The following is a 23,632-nucleotide window of genomic DNA, read 5'->3' on the forward strand; positions in this document are numbered from 1 at the left end:
AACACTTAATTTATAAGGACTATTCTCAACCTACAATACCTCACCTTAAGCAACCTAATGAATACCTCACCATTTGCTCGACTATCTGGAAAATAGTAGATACATTTTGGAATCCCACTAATGCTTTTGTAAGGTTTCTCATAATATGTAGTAGTTCTTCCAGGTGATAGAAAGACCTATATAATAGTGATAATAATAGTGACACACTTTTTACACAAATTATATAGCCCCAAATTAAGCATATATAGCCTTTGTTATGGGTTACAAGACAACGATATATTTAATACAATATACTTACTTAAACATACATTAATTCATATAAATATACATATAAACATACATAAATACATTTAAACATCCATGACTCGGAAACAGGTCCCGGGTTCGAATCCCGGGACCTGTTTCTAGCTTAGTAGGTAGGATCGCTAACCACTCGGCTATACAGGTCGTCGGTCTATATAATATTTATAAAGTCGTACTTAAGTCATCCTTACTTTTTCGTATACTATAAGGCCTTCCCGATTTAGAGCCAACACACCCCGAGTAACCTCAGGTAACCTAAGTACAAAATAGACAGAGACCTTCTCTAAAATGATAAAAATTCTTACTGAGTTTCTCGTAAAAGCACCTTAATTGATGACCCAAGGACTTAAGCAGACGTCTGACATCAATTAAAAGATTAAAACCTAAATTCATAATAGCGATGTAGATCAGGAAAGATGTAAAGTGCATAAATTAAAAAACCTGCTGCGATCTCTTGAGAAGTGTCGATAGACATATGCCACTTAACACCACTTTCCCAGAGTTATAAATATATAACTCTCATAACCTAAATGCTATATAAAATTAACGGAATGTACTAATTGTTTAATATTTATTTTCAGATGTTGTACCGAAGTCTGTTCGTGGTCGTTCTCATCGTCCTCGCATCGGCAGGAAAAGAACAATCAAGATGGTCGCGACAGTTAAGCTCATACACGGCAGACATCAGTGATTGGGTGCCCCTTCCTGGACCTCTCGACAGAGAACCACTTCAACCTCAGATACGTCGGCAAGCGATCGCCGAACCAAGAATACTTACCGAACCCTTCCCAGGCTTCACGCGACCAACTGGATTCAGCCAAGAGGGCTTCCCACCTAGACCAGTATTTAACTCGCATCCAAACAGACAGTTATATCTTCAAGCAGTACCATCCGCTCCACAGAACTATCTGTCGGATCAAGGATTCGGACAAGCCATCAAATTTGGTTTAAATCAACCAAACTTTCCTCTAAATCAAGGCTTTTTGTCTCCACAGTTCAACTTTGATAACGTGCCACAAATCAATGCTAGACCTCCGGGTATAAAATCAGGACAGCTACCACCACAGTCAAACAAACCCATCATTCCTCCGGCACCTAGACTGAAACCTGATATACCGCAATTTGTAGATGGGTACCGTTTAGAAAATTACACTGATATATACAGCTCCAAGAAAAAAGCACCGTCTATGCAAAATATAAAATTTCAATCTTTCGATAAACCAAGAGATATAATTCCTCAAGGAAAACCAAAAGTTGAAAGAGAAGAAGTGCAGCTTTTGTATGTCCCTTTAGAATCATTGAATAAAGGACAATACAACTTCAGAAACCCTTTGACATCATCGCAAACCTTAAGTTCAGATTTGTACCAAAATCAAAGATTAAATCCACTAAAACAAAATCTCATACATGATACATTTAATTCACACGAAGCTTTGCAGAATTTCAATAGCCAATTGGTTGGGTTAGAGCAAGGTTCAAGATTTGTGACAAGTCCACCCACATTCCCTACACCACAATCAACAACTTTAAAGCCAAAGAAGTTAAAACCTCACCAGCCACCATTAGCTATATTCTTAACGCAAGATACAAAGAAAGAAAATGAGATAAATGTTGGCGATGTGTTGCATTCTCTTAAAACTGCTGGCTCGGTGGCTGTTCTGGACTCTGTAAATCCTGCAAACGCACCTCAAGTATTCATTGGACCATCTACTCTTGTACCACCAGAGAGATACGTCAAATTCGAATTGCCTTATTTATCTAATATCGAAAATATTGACAAGAAATTACGCCAGTTGCCATTTTTTGTAGCACCCCTTAGTTATAATACACCTCAAGGATTTGCTAAAATTCCGTTCCCTTCTCCTCATGTAGGTTCTGTTGTGATAAACTCACAAATAAAAGACGCAACCGATGCTCCTCCACAGCATAAAATAACTGAACCTTATCCAAATCCATACCTTAGACCATCTGCATATAACGTGCAATCTAATCAACAACAAAATATTGTAACCCAAAAGCCGAGAATAACATTTTATAGTACTGCTTCTCCGAATACAAATACACCTCTAAACTATCAACAAAACTATTATTCTTTAGAACAACAAACAGTTAACACGGTCCGGCCTTCACAAGAAAATCAAGATTCTGTTACAATCGCCCCAAGACCTGGTTCGTATTTCTTAAGTAATACCAGAAATCAACATAAGCCCTCGCAATATGTCAATTTCCCAAATGAAAATACAGGAACTGAGCAAATCAAGTACAATTTTGTGCAACAAACAGAAACAACTACTACGCCGCGAACAACGATTACAACAACATCCAGACCTACTTCTACCCATCCCAGCCAATTATTAGAAACTCATAACCCGTATTCAATAAATCACGCTTTCGCCTTCAATGCTCCGATCGAATACCACAATTTCTTTGAAGATCAAAAACAAACATATGCTCCTCCAAGCTCGACTTTTCCAGCAACAACACCTCTTTCAGTAAGTCAACCATCGAATCCAGCTTTAAATACAAACGCTGTAGAAACACATACAAAACAAAGATATCCTTCCAACTATTTACAAAATTATTCTCCAGAAATTCACTATGAGACAGAAACACAAAGCTCAGGACGGCCATCATATAATAGCAATGATTTGTCCAATACTAAGAATGAACAATTACCCACAATTGAACATAAGGAACCAGAAACAAAAAATGAACCATCTTCAGCTCACAGAAAACCAGATACATATCGTCAGCCCAATATGTCTAATCGACAAGCACAAACATCATATCGAAAACCAGAACCATCGCATCGACAACCCGAAACTTTATACAAACAACCGGAAATTTCTTACCAGCAGCATGACACACCTAACACTCAACACGAAACGTCTTACAGACAACCTGAATCACCAAACAGACAAATTGAAACGTCTAACCGTCAACCGCAAACAATATACAAGATGGTCCAACAAATAGAAAACGTTCAACCTGAAACCAATAATCAAAATGAATTCCAACAATTACATGCTCCAAATTCTTATTATAAAAATGAGGATTTAAATAACCCTTCATCTATGTATCAAAGTGAACCCACACCATCTACAAACGTTAAAACTGATGAAATGGAAGCTTATGTAAAAGAAGATAGGCCGGTAGATTATGAATTAACTAAAACATCTCATCGTTATGGCATCAACAAATACAGTAATGAAGACACAAGATCATCAGAGACTAGTAGTTCTACCACAACCACGACACATACACCCACTACCAGAAGAACACTAAGAACAAGAGGTAGACCACGATATACGTCAACAACTGTCAGAACCGATGCTAGTGATTATACCACACGCACTACAATTACACGAAGACCCTTTAGAGAGAGAAGACCAATTACATCTAGGCCAAGGTATGATGCAAACAAAATTACATCCGACAAAGTAACAAAAGATTCTTCCGAAAATCTTGAAACTACATCAAAATCACCTATAACTAGAACTAGAGGGCGAATTCAATTTAAGCCTAGTGTGGGCGATGATAACATTTATGATAAGCGATCAAAAAAGAAGGAAAATGAAAAAGACTTAGCCTATCAAAGAGACGTTCTCCATCAAAACTATCCAGTGACTCTTATGGAACGCACGAGTACAGTTGATATTGAAGCTATAACCGAGCCAACGGGAAAATTGGTCGGACCAACTAGTATTGATGAATCTTCTGCATATGATACGGACAATGCGTATAGTAATGACAAGTTGTCAATAACTGAACACAGTATTGCCGAATTGACAGGAGATAATTACTCTTCCAAAGAAGTTTTGGGTATAGACAACCGATATATTCCACAAGAAAATTCAGAACAGAATGAAGAAAATATCCACCTCACAAAAACTAGCGCATCACCACACGAAAGCACAATTTATGAACAAAGTGATAATACCCAAAGCTTGACACAAGAGAAGCCTGATAGTGAAAATTATGCAGTAACAGAATCGAACAGTCCAAGTGAAACTCAAAAAGATGATTACATTTCTGACAGCCATGAAACTACAACCGCACAAGAAATTCTGGTAGAAAAATCCTTTAATCAAGACGGTTCTGACGAAAAACATCAAGGAGAAAATGTAGTTGAAACAACCCCATCCTATAATAGAGTGAGGATTCGTCCAGGACTAATAAGACAGTACCATCAATCAGCGCCACCTGAAGCATCAAAACAAAGCAGAAAGAAATTGTCTCAGCCAATAACGTACAGGCCAGCCTTTGACAGAAGACGCACAACTATGCGAATTGAAGAAATAGAAGCAGATTTGAAGACAAAACAAGTTCATTCTCGTCCAGAAATAGATGAACATAGGCACCCAGTATATAAACCTGATTTCTCCACTGAACTACCCGCAACGTCGACTTCTGATATAGGGAAGCGTGGGCAATTGAGGCGCAGAAAACCAGTTTATACGACGACCACCACAGAGGGAGCGGCAAGAAGGCCTTATGATGTTAAAAATAGATTCCGAGGAAGACGCCCAACAGAGAAGCCCACTGAAACTTCTGAATTAGTAACAGAAGGTTCTACTTCAACAACTTTACGAAGCACACTTTATAATAGACACAGTCAGAGAACCAAACTCTCTGATAGATATAATAAACAACCTGCACAGGAGGACACTAATTCTGAGGACCAGGAACTTAATTATTCAATTCACAGACCAAAATATGCTACCCCAGACTCTGAACGTTGGTCACCCAAAATATCAAAGGATACTTTTATGCCATTTAATCCAAATGACATTGCAGAAGAGGAAAAAATAGATTCTACAAGTAATGCTCATGAAGAAGAGACTGATATAATTACGGCTAGAAATGAATTAAATGAAGATATTCTTGTCTCAGTCACTCCAGCAAGTAACAACGAAAAAAATAAGAAGGTACCCGATATACCACCAACTCTAGAGGCATACGTCGAACAAAGTAAAGTCACGAAATCAGATACAAGCGAATCCGTGTCTACATTTGAAAGCATGTTGGAGGAAGTAATGAAAAGTTTAGAAGAGCAAGATGAAGACGAATACACGAATAAAGTTATGAAGCACAAAGGTGGGGAAATTGGTGAGATACCCCCCGAGAAGGTGATATCATCGGGCGAAAATTACTCACTTAAATCAACAACACCAGTTCAAGAAGAGACGACTAGAATTAATGACGATTCAATGGACAGAACAAGTCAAGTAAGTAACATAATACAACATTAACATTATAAATGATACTTTTAATGATTAATCAAACAACTTTTTTATGGAAGAAGAGGAAAAACAAGCGTACGGGTCACCTGATCTTAACTGTTTTTAAATTCTTTCCATTAAGGCTTTGACACCCTTCGTACGAACACTACGGGGACGACAGGATCTTTTTCTGTCACAAAAATTCAGGTGTACCTATTAATACCCCGGTACACATACATTTTACTAAAACCAAGCGCATAGAAAGTTTCAAAAATTGCATTTGGCGCCATACCTACATTGTGTAATGCAATCACAGCGATTCTCTCATTTTTAATTGTAGCAGTATTTATGGCCAGACTAGTTATATCTATAGTCATGATTTCTCTAGGAGTCTCGGAGCATAAATAAATAATTTGTTTTTGCAATATTATACGATTGTGAAACATGCATTTTAAGCGCCAAAATAATATGAATGTAATAGCAATGTGTATATTCTACTAGTTAGTTATTTTTTGTATAAGGAATTCTAACTTATTAATTTTCTTTAAACAACTTGTCCTTGTCGACTGATTCAACAATTGACTGATTGAACCGCTAGGACTGACGTTGAGCGTTTAAAAGGATTTTTAGAAATTTCACCCCTAAGGGTAAAAAAGGGATGGATGGTAGTATGAAAGTTTGTCATTTTTAAAATTGGACTCATGAAATTTCATATACATTCTATATAGAAATAAATCTTGGTAGAAATATATCGGTGTTTTAATAAGACAGTGAATTTAGGGATTGATTATTTTTACAGATGGACAATGTAATAACATGCCACAGTTAGCGTGGCCGGTCTTGCTACTATTTACCTATATATTAATTTACACTATGTGTTACTTTGAAATTCTTATTTTAAATATGCGTTGTTTGTATAGGAGGAGCCTGATCGCAAGAGTCGTCGCCGTGGATACTGGAAAAAAGTAAAAGTGCGTCCTGCGACAGAATCCATTGAAGTAGCGGAATCACAATACTACACAAACACAGTTAACCAACTAGGAGAAAGTGTGGCAAAAATATCCAATGACAAATCTAATCCAAACACTAAAAACAAAATCACTGTCACTACATACAAACCCAGCTACCAATTCATAAAGGATTTCTTCGAAAACGGAGATGATGCTTTTGACATAACAGCAGATTTAGATATTCCCAAAATTAATGCAACACAAACATACAACGTCGGAATCGAAGATGAAAAAGTGGGCACAACCGAAGGCTTGACAAAAGAAACTAGTATAATTAATGACTTAAATCCAGGTGATATGGATCTAGGAACTGGCACTCCTGATCCAACATTAGAAGATGCAGCTCTATACATAGAACCTACAGAACAGCAAGCCCAGATAGATAGATCGGACGGATTTAGCTTTATGGAATACCTGTTTGGTGTAAATTCACACGAGGAAGCTACACTAAACAAAAATGATACAATAAATAAATCTATTTTGAGAGAAAATGAACCAGAAACTACAAAAGCCACAACAGAAGGCAGTTTTATACCTGAAGAAATAACAGCGGAATCTGCAACAGACAGCAAGACAATAGATGACCAAACTGAATTGGTAGACAAAGTAGAGAGCTCATCAATGTCCAGCTTCATGGATCCAACAAACGTGATCAGTACTTCAATGTCCACAGAAGTATCTCATGAAACAGAAATATGTTTTCGAGGCAAATGTATTAAGACAAAGAAAGACCTGTTATAAAATTCAATGGTGCTAAATGTGTTCAAAGTTAGTGTTATTGGTGACTTAGTGAAATTGTAAAGTGACTATAATATTACTTTTGTAGATATAATTATACTAATAATTAAAGTCACAAAAGGTTGGGAATGTAAAGGCCCCCAGAGAAGTGAAATAGATATATTTAGTCTTGGTGAAAGAACCAAACTTGTTTACTTTATTGTCACAGTAAATCCAACTTGTATAACTACACTAAAATTGTATAGGGAATTTTTTTTTTTTTTATTTCTTTGTAACAGACAAACTTAGAACTACTAAACCTGTTTTTAAAATTATTTCACTTGTTGTAGCTACATTATCAACATGTAAATATAATTAAAAAAAAAGATATCCTTACAAAAAATTGCTACAGTGTAATAATATATAAATAGGTTTTATAGCCAATATTGGCTTGCAACACTTTGCTGTTAAACAAGAACAAGGCGTTATATTATTTTAGTTCTTATCGAATTCAGCCCCAATGTAGTGGGGCAATAGCATTACTATTGTGAACTGAAGGGCACAGATTAAAAAAGAAAATCGTGTAAATAGTAGTTCCACACACAATTATTGCTTTATCTTTTGAGAATATACTCAGGGAACTATACTATTGATATTTTTTTTTCAAGATAAGTAAGGTTAGTGGTAACGAAAGTGTTATTATAATGAGATGTAAATTGCTTTTATATTTTTATACTGTTTACTGACTGAAGTATTTTAACCTTGTAGATTAAGTTAATTATTATATTATAAACTATTTATTTTACTTTTTCTATATTAATACTATTTAATATGTACTTATCATTGTTGTAAGTTTCTACGCCCACCCAAAGGATTTGATCCACAATATGTGGCTATACCAATTACTTGTAACTGAAAAATAAAACATTATAATATTAATATATTCTATTTTATTTAAAATCCAACATAACAAATTTAATATTATGTAAATTATTTTTAGTTTGTTTATTACTTTCTTAACACTCTCATACATAACAGACAGTGCTTGGACATAAAGCGCGGGTTGTTTACAAACGACGATGGGGGGAAGACCATTTGACCCAAAACGTTTGGGTTGATATTGCCGTCCGCGTCGTTCGCAATCGCGTCTTGGAGGTGTTACATACCTGCTCTCAGCCCGCAACTTCCTCGGTTTCCATCTTCACGTACATATCCACATAATATTGAGAAAGAAGTACCCAGTAACCAAAAAAGAAGTAATTAAGAAAGAAAAAATAATCATGGACGGACAACATACGGAACATCAGGTGGAATGCGTAATAATCCAAGTATGACACTTTTTTGTTTGGTTTGTTTGAGGGATATTAAAATGATATCCCTCTTGTCCCTTCCAGAAAATGATCGAATACTGTAGAGCATTATAAAGTCGGTGCGTATAAGCGATCCTGGTGAGGGTCGTGCTTGCGCAGGACGGTATATTTTCCAGGGCTATTTTAAACCCATACACCAAAACGTTGTGACTGTGGAAGACTTGCTGAATCTTCAGCACAGTCGCCCGTTCAACTCCTTGAATTAATTGGCATCGTCTGTAAGTCTCCGCCTCGTCGTTTCCTATAAAATATACTTGTAAAAATTGTGGCTGTCCATTAGGTGGCGGCAATAGTGACCTTATCCTATTCTGATCTTCTCCCTGTACTTTTCGCTAAAGTTTGCGAAAATCCAGGCATGGCGACGCCTCTGTCCGCTGGTAAGGAACCGTCGCGTCTACTCAGTTTCAGCCAAAAATAATTCTTATAGAGGTCAGAGCAGGTATACCTGCTCCTCCAAAACGGGAATTGCCCTTACCCCTAGAGCAACACATTCCCGCTGTTTTCTCCTACCACTTAAAAACGCACGAAGCAATGCGTTCTGACAACTCTTGAAGTCGAGAAGCCTATTCAGGTGTTTCGGAAGCACGCTGAGAGGTAATATATATATGCTGTGCGTTCTTTTCGTTTTACGTCGGGATGCCGCTTCGTCTGGTGTCTCAGCTGCACGCTGTGGAGCATTTTTTTAAACTCGAGCATCAGCCTGCGCGGAGGTTTCAGTAACACAGGCTTCTACCTGATATACCGCTTGCTCAAGTCCCCGCTGTTCAAAATGAACTGAAGATTCTTGCTGTCTATCTATCTTCATTGCACGAGCTTTTTGTGATTACTGAGAAATATTTGATTATTCACCGTGGAGTCAAAAACAGTTTCGATGAACAATACCTAAAAAATATTATATCTACCTACCTTAAATTAATAATGAAAATTAAGTTTAAGCAACAAAACCTGATTCAAAACGAATATACTTAAATAATATTAATCTCCTATATATACACAAATCTTAAAAAGAATCTAACAACAAAAAATCCTAAACCCAACAATCCTAACATCAACAGAGAATGGGTTTGGTTAGAGATACAGATTGCAGGCCTATCCCATCACACTAATATTATAAAAGCGAAAGTTTGTATATAGATGTAAGTTTGTCTGTATATCTGTTACTCCATCACGCCATAACAGTGATGTTCTATGCATAATATAGAAAATTCACGTCATACAAAACAAAGCCGAATTCAGGCACATGCCCCAAATCACACCATATTTAGCTTCGTTTCAATGATATTTAAAAGTATATAATATCATTGCTTCGTCTGCCATATCTATACATTTCTGCGTGTACTCCAGTTGTTTAAAATATTATTGGTCAATAGGCAGCAATGCAAACATTTTTTCAGTTTAAGCTGCGTATGTTGAATTTAGAACCTGATTTGGACAGTGACATCAGTGGAGTAGCAGTTAAGTTTTAAGCCCTGACGAAAAAGAGGGTAGCTATAAGTTTAACGTTTGTCAGTCTGTCCCTATTTTCTGATCAAGATCTATTCATTTCGAATTTTATCATCAAAAATCGTGTTTGTTTATTAATTAGTATGTGTGTATATTTGTTACTATTTAACGCTCTTAACTAAATGGATTTGGATCTAATAAGTTAAGGTAACCTATAATGAGAGAAACAAACACTCAAATATGATATTTTTATCTATATAAAATAATTCGGTAAACTGGTTATTAAAAAATATTTAGTTCCCTGAAATAAATGTAATTTGTTAAAATTTGTCTTTTAGACTAAGACATCTTTTCCAGGGTAACTTTTTGGCATATGTAGAGTACGCGGACATCAACATATCCTTGTGTTACAGCTTGTCAAATTATAAATAGGGCTAAATTGGACTTATATGTGTGTGCGTCAATTTGACTAAATATATTGACTTTCGAAAGAGATTTCAAAAATTTAATTTTTAAAAAAGTTTTTTTCAAAATTTTTTCTCTTTCATTATTCGTTTTACGAAGAAGCTGAAAAAGATTCGCATTTACAGATTTACGGTGTAAAAAAGTATCAATTATCACTATGATACGTCTGTAATACCATGTAAATAGCACTAGAAATTGTTCACGTTCTTGTAAGCCGTTCACATTCAGCGGCAATGAATTTCTGTATACAAAATACAATATTGCTAATCATTGTTCACTGGGCTTTTAAAAAAGAGCTACATTATCGGCAATGACTTTCGGTACACAAAATACATATTGCTAATCATTGTTTAAAATCCCAGCTTTAAAAGAAGAGCGTTTCTATAGTTTTCATTTCTGACCGAGTGCTGGTAGCGTCATTTCATCTGTCTCATTCTGACAAACGGGAGAGGAATTGATGTGAATACTTGTATAATTAAATATGAATATTCGTTTTACTAAATTATTTAGGCTTTTTGCAAGCCAATCTGATAAAAATGAAATAAATTTACCGGTTATACACGATCTTTTTTTGCGTCGTAAACGTATTATTTGAGCAACTTTATATAGCACACTTAGACTTGGTGATTGGCACAGTTGACACACGAGTACTAAGGAGAAAAGTGTGCTTACATTGTCTTTAAGCACATTTTTGCCGTTCCGCTTTCAGACTGCAAATGATATGTCCATATGTACATAGAACGTCATTGGGCCCAAGTATAATTTGTCTGAAATTTGGAATGAAGAGACATGGGGGGGCACACTAAAAGTTTTGCACTTCTAGCTAATCGGAACTATTTGAATTTCGAATGTTATATTTTTTTAAACGTTGGAACCTTCTTAGTAATAAAAAAACAATTGACGGAAAATCATTTGTCAATTATCTATCGCACATATATATATATATATATATATATTTATCGCATTATTTTTCACAGCTACGGGTCCCATATGTACAAATTCATTTGAAGATCAAAAGTGTATTAATGCCGAGTGGTATTCTACCATTTGTTTACCCAGGGTGTTAAAAAAAAGTTCGCGAAAGACGACCAAAAATCCGCGTTCTTCTTCATCATGACAACGCTTCTTCGCAGACGGCCAACAAAACCCATCCTGCACATAGCCCTGACATAGCACCCTGTGATTTCTGTATTTTCCACAAAATCAAAGATTTGGTGAGAGGTTTCACTTTCACCAATTCCGAAGAGGCAGTGATAACGTTCAATCAGCACGTAGAAAACATGCCTTCAGATCTGTGGTCCTCCTGTTTTAAAAAAATGGTTCGATCGCATGAAATAATGTTTAAAATGTAAAGGACTGTATTTTGAAAAGCAATAAACATAATATTTTGGTTATAACATGTTGCTTTTTGAGTTACGCAAAACTTTTAGTGTGACCTACGAATATTATCTATAACCTTGTATTCAGATTAATATATTGAAAATTAAAATTATCTCATCCCCCATTTTTGTTCCCGTTCCGATCCCAACATACAATTTCGGTTTTGTAAAACATCTCACGAGAAACATTTTTACGGGATGAATAGTAATTTAAATTAAGGATATAAATCTATCTCCAATGCAAATTTTACCCGAATAATTTCATTAAATGTGGCGTGAAGGAAGACGGAGACGAGAAGGAAGAAGAGTGAGAAGAACACACGAGAATTTCTGTTTTATGAAATCCCACGAGAACCATGGATTTTTACGGATAGCCTTTTGTTGATTCAGAGTATAATGGAGATACCATTCCAAACAGCCGAAACGGTTTATTAGTCGTGTCGTGAAGAATTAAATTTTGAATTTATATTTTTGCTAAATCCCGCGTGTAAATTTTTACGCGATTTAAAGTAACTATATTTAAATTCAGGATATATTCTCTCTGAATTCTAAATTTCAGCCGAATCGGATCATAAGATATGGCGTGAATGAATAAGAAGTAAATTTCGGTTTTTAAAAATCCGGCAATAACCATGGATCTTTTCGGGATAAAAAGTAGCTTATGTGTTAAGCCAAGGTATAATCTATTTTCATTCTAAATTTCAACCAAATCTGTCCAGTAGTTTTTGTGTGAAAAAGTAACAAACATACACACACATACATACAATCATTCGCCTTTATAGTATTAGTGTGATAAGACTAGAATAATAAAATATATTGAAATTAAAATGAAAAAATAAATTATACACAAATAAAATTTGAAAAACAAAATTTTATGAACGATGCGGGACTCGAACCCACGACCTCCGGCGTTTCATGACGGTGCTCTAAACCACGGACTAAAGAACGGTTAGCTCAGTAAATTAATCCTAGAAGTGAGGGTTATCACTTTAAAAACATAACAAATTGTTTAAAATAAATTATAACATGAAAAAACCTATTGTGTTCGTAACATAACAGGCTGGCCTGACTGTGTGAATGGGAATTGAACCCGAGCCCTCTGGATCACAAGACAGGTTCGCAAATAGCTAGTATTAATTGTGAACTTAAATGTAGGTATAAACTAGTAATAAAATCTATGGCTATATTATACTTATTGTATCTGGCTGGTTTTGATGACACTAAGGCCCAGTATCCACAAAAGAGGGAAGGAGAGGAGATGTACATTGATAACCAATCAGATTTTGTTGTTTCCACATCTCCTCTCCGTGTAGCTTTGATGGAAATGGATCAAGCAGAAAGGGGAGGAGATATCTTATTTTTCTATTGAATTTTGTGCTGCCTCGAGCAATTAAGAGAGGCTTTGCATGTAGGTGGGCCTTTCATAGACATCACATGACTGATTTCGAGTTCTCACATCTCACTACTTGGTGATCACAACCTGACAGCTTCACGGCTTATCTCCTCTCATCTCAGCTTTGGTGGATACCGGGCCTAAAAAGGTTACATTAAAAAAAAGAAACAAGTTAGTAAATTGCAGTTTCCAGCTTGTTTTATACATATTTATAGCTTTACATAATATAAAACCGGTTGGTTTTTCTTTTCAATGTAAAATTTTTACATGTAATGGATAAAGTTCTATCACTGAGAAAATTCCAAATATATCGGCAAGTCTTACTGCCTACAAAAATTTTATCTAAATATTCTACTAAGCTATATTGATATTATTATAAGTATTGTCAATATCAAGGCAATAAGCATACAAAGGTTTATATATAGGCATATATCCGTGTCCGTAGGTTAATCTGAACCCTGTTTTATTATTCGAATGTAAATATTGATAGTTATTAAAAGTTTTATTTAAGAAAATAGGTACTAGTTTTCACTAATCAAATTATTGTTTTTCATAATATTGCAAGTATATAATAGACCACCAAACAAGTCTTTCAATTCTTTAGCACTGACAAATCAATGGAATGCTAAGTTAATAACTGATTACTATATCATATTATATATAAAATGATAATTAGTATATTAACTATAGTTTTAGTTTTTATCAAGTCATTCACAATCAATCTAACCGTGACACTTAACATTCATCTACATCACCTCCATCTAAAGCATCTTTTAATATAATATCTTTATTTTTCTTCAATTCACTATTTATAAACATTCTTCGGTCCTGCTTTTCTCTTATTTGATCCATTCTTTCTACACTAGGTCGGTCTAGGAGACCTTTAGTAAATGTATAGATCACAACTGTAAAATCAGTTTCAATAAAAGCTAAGTTTATACCGGGCCCTGTTTCTACTGTACACAAATTTTCTTGTAACTGATTTATGTAACCCATGTTTATAATGAAGTCCATTGGGACCGGCACGTAAATGTTCAAATTGTCTTGTTTCGATGATCGCGCGACGATGTATAGTTTATCAATATCCTTGTTATAGCAATATTCGGTATCATACATCAACTTTTGATCAACTAAATAAATATACAGATGAAAAGCTAGAGCTAATTGTTTCTCGCAAGTGCATCCAAGTTTTTTCATATCCTCCTTAATTTTTGCTTCCACTTCCATTCTAGTTCTGAAATTATAGAGATTAGAGAATTAATTTTAAATTTCAGAAATCTTACTCTTGTGTCTTACTTTTGGGTTTCACAAATAATTAAACTAAATACAAAATTTTAAAATAATAAATTTGTTACTTTATATAAGTATGTACTACACACCAGCGTTAGCAACTTGAAGTGGACTGACTATCGTACCAGGGGAGTAAAAATTATCGTACATGGATCGAAATTATCGTATTTTTTAGGATAATGTCTATTATAGATAAATAAATCATATAAATTGTAATATTGATATGCATGCAAGTACTTCTTTCTTCACTTAATTTGAATAATTCCGTTTGTCAGAGCGAATACAGACATATAATCATAATAATATAACGAAATAACTGCCAACTTTTCTACACGAAAATATACGATACATATGAAGTGTGAACATAATCGAAATATCGAACTTATATTCTCTTGTTCGCATTGGTAGATGCTATACTGACCAATAAGAAAGCGTGTACAGCAGGCGCTGGATAAAGTTACAGTATCGGCAGTGGTGAAACTTAGTAGAGCGGATCGTAAGGACCAATAGGAATAGAGAACTTGTATTTCCCGGTATTTTCCCAAGATTTTATTGGACAAAATAAAATCATGCTACTGCGATTTAGACTATCAACGCATGAGTGAAATAATATAAATTCTCAAATTTTGCATCATGATAGAAATTATCGTACAATCTGCGTACTATAATAATATGCTATCGTACATCGTACGTAGGCACAAAATTATCGTATGTGTACGATAATTATCGTACGGTTCCGAACGCTGCTACACACAGAGTAGTCAGTAGAGGTGGTCGTTAAATCAATAAACTGTTTTTATTAACAGTTTTATATTCGTTAACGAATTAACTGTTTTTCTTCAACGAAAAAACCTGTTGAAAATAATAAGCTAATAAATTCAATCAACGTCTTAGCCCGTAATTCGCAATAAATGAAGAAATTGAATGCCTCACTAAAACAGTTTAATTCAAAACGGTTGACGAATTTGCGAATGAAAACGTTGACTTGATATTATATTGACGAAATATAAACCTAATAAAAACTTAAATTATTAATATATGCATTAACCGATTTTTCAAAACCCGTTGACGATTTAACAGTTTTTTCAACCTGTTTAAACAGTTGACGAATTTGCGAACGAAAATGTTGACTTGATATTATATTTACGTAATGAAAACCTAATAAAAACTTAAATTATTAATAAATGCATTAACTGATTTTTCAAAACCCGTTGACGAATTAACAGTTTTTTCAACCTGTTGACTATTGACAAAAAACAGTTTAAAAATAAAATTAATTTAAAAACCTTCGATGACACACCTCTGACACAGAGTAGGTACCTTATATTAAAACTGAAACTACTACAGAATACTGATTACTGTTACAAAAAAAAAATGATAATGATATTATTTTCAAGTTTTTTTTTTCTTCTTTTGGCAATAGCGTTTACTTTTTGCCAATAACGTAAATTAAAAGATTGGGAAACTAAGTTAAAAAAGGATACGGAGCACGGGAAAGGATCAGATAAGTAGAAAGAGGATTGAGACGGATATTAAAAATTTCATAAATATACATATATACTTGCTACTTACACAACATTACAAATATTTAAACTTTAATATGATTCTGAAGAATGAAAGATGACAATATTTTATAAAATTTACATGGATACATAATTAGACAGGATATACAGGTAGGAAAAGGAACATTAAGAGATATTAGATCATTCAGGAATGAGGAGCGGTCGTATAGAGAACATGAAAAGAAAATGTGATCTAGATCACATTTATCGGATTCACATTCACACATGTCAGTAGATACAATGCCCAATCTATTAAGATGAACAGGAGTGCAAACATGACCCAAACGCATTCTTATGATAGAAGAACATACTAACTTATTGCATTTGGCACGGAAAAACCATGGTTTAAATGAAATAAGTGGCTGAAGGTTAAAATATTTCCTGCCTTTTGATTGACCAGTTTCAGTCCAAAGCCTATTCCAACAATCCTGAAGGTGAACTATAGGAAGAGCACCTAGATCCTGGCAAAAAACTTTATAAGGGAAAATGTCGCCATCGACCACGACTTCATTAGCTAGTTGGTCTGCTTTTATATTACCAGGAATGTCGCTATGGCTGGGGATCCATACAAACAACACAGAAAGACCAAAGTGATTGCATTAATTTAATAGATTTCTTAATTCTATGACAACAGAAGAAATGTTTTTTGATTTAAATGGGAACCTATTGAAAGACTGTAAGGCACTTTTTGAATCAGAGAAAATTATTGTTTTTGGAAGTTTAAATAGAATAATATATTCAATAGCCTTAAAAATACCATAACATTCCCCAGTAAACACCGATGTTTCCGGAGGTAGTTTAATTTTCTGTGATATTTTAAATTGAGCGTGATAGACACCTACACCAACGGGATCCGAGGAGGAATGTTTAGACGCGTCTGTGTAAATATGATGGTAATCAACCCAAACAGTATTTTTAAGAAGATTAAACGAAAAATTTGTACTAATATCGTGCTTATTTAAATCTGAGTTAAAATTAATTTCTGGAAGCAACATTAATGCTTCAAAGCTAGTACTGAAAAGAGGATAATTAATGGATCGATGAATAGGAGCTTTTATGTTGATAAATTTCTTAAAACTATTGATTAGACAAGGTGGTTTTTTATTTGACCAATATGCAGATGAATCTATATAATGAGAAAGTTTCTGAAGTTTGTTATAAAGAGAGTGGTTAAGAAACTGAAAAGATCGGAATATAAATTTGTCTGCTAAATATTGACGACGTAGATGTAGTGGAGGATCACCACATTCTACTTGAAGAGCATTGATAGGACTTGACCGCATAGCACCAGAAACTACTCGTAAAGCTTTGGACTGTATGAGATCTAGTTTTTTAAATGCCTTAACACTACCAGGCTCCAGCAAGAATGTACCATAATCTAATATACTTCTTATAAGAGCATTATATAACAATTTCATGCAAAAAGGGTGTGCACCCCACCAAACACCTGACAGACATCTTAAAATATTAAGAGTACGCTCACATTTAGCATTTAGGTAATCACAATGTGGGATACCAGTTAGTTTCGAATCTAAGACAATTCCCAAAAACTTAACATTATCTTTAACTGGAATCTGATAACCCTCATAAAATATAGAAATAGGAGGACGAGTTCTTGATCTCGTGAATAAAACTATTGTACTTTTTTCAGGTGATAGATCAAGGCCATTTAAGTCCAACCAAGTTTTTAAATTTATCAGCGGTTGTGCTATAGAAGAACTAGCTTTTTCAATAGAAATATCACGACAGTAAATTAATAGATCATCAGCATACTGAAGAACATTTACACAATTAAGTGAGGATTTTAAATCGTGTGTATAAATATTATACAATATTGGGCTAAGTACTGATCCCTGGGGGAGACCCTTTGAAACAAGTCGAGTAATTGACTTCCTGTCATCTAGTTTCAGGATTATGTATCTTTCGGAAAGCATGTTTATGATAAAATTTGTTAATAGCAGAGGTATATTAAGTTGTAAAAGCTTTAAAATACTTATTACGACATTATCATAGGCACAATTTATATCTAAGAACGCAGCTATTACTGATTTATTATTTGAAAATGATAATTGAATATCAGAAATGAATATACTTAAGCTATCAATAGTACTTTTCCCACGTCTGAAACCGAATTGGGATTCACATAATAGACCGCTATGCTCAACAAACCATTCTAAACGATTTTTTATAAGATGTTCTGTAATTTTCATCAAAACAGAAGAAAGTGCGATTGGGCGATAGGCAGAATGGTCTGCAGAACACCTATTAGGTTTCAGTACGGGAATTATTTCTTGACGTTTCCACGTGGAGGGGATGTTACCAGATGTCACTATGGAATTTATAAGAGATAAATAATAAAATAAAGCATCATCATCTAAATGAGAGATAAAGGAATACGGAATACCGTCCAGTCCAGGAGCAGAATCCTTAACATGAGACAATACATCTTTCAGTTCAGTGAGAGAAAATATACTGTTTAAACCAAAACAGTTATCATTATTTATATTTATTACAGGGTAACCAATTATTAAGTCTTCAGGAACGAAAGGTGGAGCCAATTTATCTAAAAAGCTATTAACTAAATGAAAAGGGATTGATTTTGGAGATGAATCTTTGTATGCAGATCTAAACCTTCTTATATTTTGCCATACAAGAGATGGTTTGACATCAGGTGATATTGAATAGCAGAAATTTTTCCAGCCATCAAATTTCTTTTTCTTTAGAAATTTTGTAGTTTCTGACATACTCTTTGTAACAATTTCAAAATTCTCATCAGTGGAGCATTGAAAGTATGTAATTTCAGCATATTTTCTTCTCTTTACTGCCTCAGTACATTCGTTATCCCACCAAGGAGGAGAAGGAATAAAACCCAAAGAGCTATTTTTACTTGGAAATATCTCATTGGCAACCTCAATAAAGATTCTTGCTAAAGAATCTGCACACTGAGATTCTGTACCTGGATTAATTTTTGGAAGTGTAATAATTTTGTTTTTTATTAGATCTTTATATAAATCCCAATCAACATCATTAAGCTTATATTTTAAACGAGGAGAATAAGTTTTATGTAATACTTTATTGTTATTATTGCAGGTTGGAAATGATAATAATAGTGGGAAGTGAGCACTACCAAAAGTAGATCGTAATGGATCCCAGGACAAAGAAGAAGCAAGATTAGGTGTAGTGACTGTTAAATCTGGAGCACTTGGGCCCTCGTCAGGATGAGAACGTCGTGTAGGACGACCATCATTTAATATACACAAATTCACTGAATCAAATATATCTATTAATGTGTTACCATAACTATTAGAAGATAAGTAACCCCAGGATTCATGGCGACAGTTAAAATCACCAAGGATCATAAAAGGCTTCGGAAGAATGGAAATAATATCTTTGATTTCATTTAAGATTGCAGAAGAAGGATGAGGTATATAAATAGATACATAACAGATATTTTCAACTAAAGCAGCAATAATAGAAAAATCATTACTGTGAGAAGGAATAGAGAAGAGAGAAAAGGAAAGAGGGTGTTTCACAAGCATGGCTACTCCGCCATGCCCATCCACACGATCTTCTCTGAGACATGAATAACCTCGAATCTTAAATAAAGATCCTGGTTTCAACCATGTCTCTTGAAGAGCACAGATATAAGGTTTATATTTATTTAATAAATAAATAAGATCACTTTTTTTAGGAGTGATGCTTTGACAATTCCATTGAAGAACTTTGTCCATTATTTGGTTTATAAATTTGAGTAATTGCAGAAACTAATAAGGCAGCGTTGGACGGTGAAAATTCATTCGATTGACTAAGAGATTTTATAAGAGAAATAATAAAATCAATTACTGAGGATTCCAAAGGATTTTCATTTACTTTGTTAATTAATGCACATCCATTAGAGGGTTGGGGAATATTAAAATCCCTTAAAATTTCTTGGTGAGCAGATTTGTCATATCCTTTGCTAAGTGTAGGTGGAGGCTTTGGTTTAACAAAAACAGTTTTTTGTATTGTTTATAGCTTTATGTGTTGAATGTTGATGCTGGGTTGGAAAAGTATTAGGAGTGATGTTAGGTGATGAGAGTAATGTATCTGCATATGAAATTCGAGAGACAGTTGGATGTATCTTTGAAGCTTCTGAATAGGAAATACAGTTTTTAGGCATTGATTCCTTTATAGCTCTTTGTCTTTCATATTCTAAACATTTTTTATCAGTTGCAATATGGGAACCTTTACATAAACAACAAGATATAAAATCATCTTGAACAGAGCAGTTATCACCACTATGTCCTTGACCACATCTAAAACATCTTGGTTTAGATCTGCATTGAGATTTCACATGACCAAACCGACAACAATTGTAGCATTGAATAGTAGGATATATATACAAGTCTACAGTAAGAGAAGTGTAGCACATATATACTCGTTTAGGCAAAAACTGTCCATCAAAAGTAAATACCACAGACTCAGTACATTTAAGATGGTTTTGTCCATCATCTTTCGTTTTATTCTCCTAATTTTTATGATTGGGCCACAGCCAATAGGAACAGAAACATTATCTTTTATTTCCTCTTCAGACCACTCAGCTGGTACTCCTCTGACTATTCCTATTCTACTCACAGAAAATGATGGAATAAAAGCCTTATATTTTTCATTTTCTAAATTTTTGTTTTCAACAAAGTCATTTGCATCTTGGTACTTAGAAAAAGAAATAGATAACCTATTCCGGCCTATCCTTTTTAAACTGCCATTCACAATATTTTTAATAGAATTTCTTTTGAGAAAACGACCAAGTGTAACTGGATGTAAAGTAACATTATCATCGGGAGATGAATACTGTTTCTGAATGTGTACAACAAAAGGAGCAGCATCTAATGAGTTATATAACAGCCTTGCAACAGGGGGCTGTGGCTGTTGTGGAGTGTCTGTGTTATTTTTTTGTATGTTCTCTACTACTATAGAAGAATTATTGCAGGAATCGACTTTGGAAAGAATTTGTTTATCACTAATGTCTACACATTTGCAATCACTTTCCTTAATATCCTTCTTATCACCACGGTGTTTTCGTCGTCTTTTATTACAGTGTCTGCATATTCTGAGTCGAGCTGACACTCTTTTACGGCCACTAGATGTCTGAGACACAGAACCATCTGTATCCATCGTGCTACCTTCGTCATTATGAGAAATTGTCACTACATGACCTATATCTGTCCCCCCAGGATCATCCGGGGGGTCCATCATATCATAGAAAAGTGAAGAAAAGAAGACTTACCAATAGGATGAAATTTACACAAATTAACACTTTAATAAAAACTAACTACTAAAATATATACAAACTACAACTTATCTGATCAAAATATCGAAATATTAACATGAAATTTAAAAATAAAATGAAAAAAAAAGTTTATTTTTATTTTTATTAAATGCCAAATGGCTCCGTCGACTGGATATCAACCATTTGGCCAACGTCAAAGGCTCACACACAATCAATGACGTTCTATACAAATAGACAATGCACGTCATACAAAATCAAAGACGAAATATGGCACATGCCACAAATGACATCATAACTAGTTCGTTTATACATTTATGCGTTTACTCCAGTTGTTTAAAATACTAAGTTTTTTAAGTTCGTAATCAAGAATCACACTCATATTATAAAGGGGAAAGTTTCTATGTTTATTTATTGGCATGGGTTCTAAAGGGATTTGGATCCAATAAGATAAGGTAACCTTTAATGAGAGAAACTAAAACTCAAATATAATATTATTATTGACATAAAATAATTAGTTAACTGGTTATTTAAATGTTGCGTTCCTTGAATTAAATAAATTTGTCTTTTAGAATTAGATATCTTTTCCAGGTTATCTTTTTGGTACCTATATGTAGTGTAATCGGATATCAACATATATTTGTATGACAGTTTATGTCAAATTTTAAATGTGGTTTAATCCAAAAAAATTAAATCCTTTAGTGGTGAAATGTAAATATGCTTATTTGGTTTGTAAATTTCTTTACATCTCTCTCTAGCAACCAACTGGCACCAATTCTCTTTGATTATCTCGTGTACGGGAAAGCTGAAAAATATTAGCTTTTACATATTTGCCATCTAAATTAATATAAATTATCGAGCTGTTTAACCTGATTCCTGCCGCAGAATTCCACCTTCGCACGACACTCCACAATTTAGGATATCATCCCCACCATCTGGATGATGCGGTTTTCAAGGAGTTTTCTTCCTCGTACTACAAAGCTGTGGAATGAGCTTCCTTGTGCGGTGTTTCCGGGACGATATGACACGGGTACCTTCAAAACAGCGCGTACACCTTCCTTAAAGGCCGGCAACGCTCTTGTGATTCCTCTGGTGTTGCAAGAGAATGTTCGTTTGTCCTCCTATTCCATAAAAAAAAATATCACTAGGTAACGATACTTCCATGATAACGTGTAAATAGCACGAGTATATATGTGTTCACATACTCGTAAGCCGTTCACATTACACAAAATACAATGTTACTAGTCATTGTTCGCTAGACCTTTAAAAAAAAATTAACAAAAAAATTACCGACTTCAAAAACGCTATTCCAAAACAATATATATGCACTCAAAAGTATAAAATAAATTGCGAATTTTTATACAATCTAATAAATAAATCTAATTCCAGTAACGATTATTGTTATTTTTTAATCAGTGCCCTCCCGCCGCAGCCCCGCTCTCACCTCCTCACGTCGTGTGTGCGACTCAAGCACATCTCACCTCTATGTATGTAGTTACAAACCTACCTCTGAAAAAATAACAATGATCGTTACTAGAATTAGATTGTATAAAAATACGCAATTATCTTTATACTTTTTGGAGCATATTAAATCTAATGTTTTGGAATAGTGTTTTTGAAGGCGGTTGTTGTTTTGTTATTTTTTTTTTAGTTTTTTCGTTAATCTGAACTGCACTTACTAATAATTTGTCTAAATTGGAGTAGATCTACAAAATTTTGCAATGCAGCAATGAACGCAAGCTCATTGCAATTTTACTACAGACAGTCCGGCCACAGATCGCAGCCTTACTGTAAGTCGTTATGGAGTTTAATTGATCATCATATTTTACTACGACAATTACTTGACCATAACGACGTTACGGTAGGTGACTCAAATATCCGGATAGCAAAATATTCGGACTAGTATCGTTACTTTGCTCCTAAGAATTGAAGAGTTCCGTTACTTTGTCATGGATCCTAAGCAGAACCTAACCAAAATTATCACCAAACTACCTTTGAAGTATATCCTTTCCAATAAAAAAATAATCATTATCGAAATTGGTTGGCGCGATGATTGAGTTATTCGTAAATTTGCTGCACACATACTTATAGCAAATTTTAGGCTTTTATGGTTTTCTCATGGTTGCCATTGTCAGATCTGGACTTGTCAGATTAGGACCACACGGGAAGCACCAGCTTTCAAATAAAAAAAGAATTATCAAAATCAGTTTAC

The 23,632-nt window shown here is 34.4% G+C and overlaps 2 protein-coding genes across 5 annotated transcripts in view; one reads left to right on the forward strand and one right to left on the reverse strand.

Annotated features, from left to right (window-relative positions):
• Nucleotides 1–8,191, forward strand: part of LOC126967416 (uncharacterized) — a 56,541-nt gene extending 48,350 nt beyond the window's left edge. Inside the window, exons 3-4 of the mRNA XM_050811909.1 lie at nt 885–5,531; nt 6,446–8,191. Of these exons, the coding sequence (XP_050667866.1) occupies nt 885–5,531; nt 6,446–7,276 (5,478 nt within the window). The 3' untranslated portion in view covers nt 7,277–8,191. The remainder of the gene's footprint in view (nt 1–884; nt 5,532–6,445) is intronic.
• Nucleotides 8,192–13,474: 5,283 nt separating this feature from the next.
• Nucleotides 13,475–21,612, reverse strand: LOC126971771 (uncharacterized). Of its 4 annotated transcripts, none has more exons than XM_050818210.1 (2): nt 21,421–21,612; nt 13,475–14,536 (listed from the first exon to the last, which is right to left on the reverse strand). In XM_050818210.1, exon 2 carries the CDS (start codon nt 14,527–14,529, stop codon nt 14,038–14,040), a length of 492 nt encoding a protein of 163 aa, XP_050674167.1. In that variant the 5' UTR covers nt 14,530–14,536; nt 21,421–21,612; the 3' UTR covers nt 13,475–14,037. The 4 variants fall into 4 exon arrangements, with proteins under 4 accessions (XP_050674167.1, XP_050674344.1, XP_050674403.1 ...); XM_050818387.1 differs by lacking the exon at nt 21,421–21,612 and adding an exon at nt 15,893–15,966; XM_050818446.1 differs by lacking the exon at nt 21,421–21,612 and adding an exon at nt 15,787–15,831.
• Nucleotides 21,613–23,632: the final 2,020 nt, after the last annotated feature.

This window comes from Leptidea sinapis, chromosome 1, assembly GCF_905404315.1.
Source record: "Leptidea sinapis chromosome 1, ilLepSina1.1, whole genome shotgun sequence".
Classification (NCBI taxonomy): domain Eukaryota; kingdom Metazoa; phylum Arthropoda; class Insecta; order Lepidoptera; family Pieridae; genus Leptidea; species Leptidea sinapis.

Excerpts from the sequence above, each read along its gene's own strand:
- LOC126971771 (XM_050818210.1), bottom strand. The coding sequence starts at position 14,529 with ATGGAAGTGGAAGCAAAAATTAAGGAGGATATGAAAAAACTTGGATGC.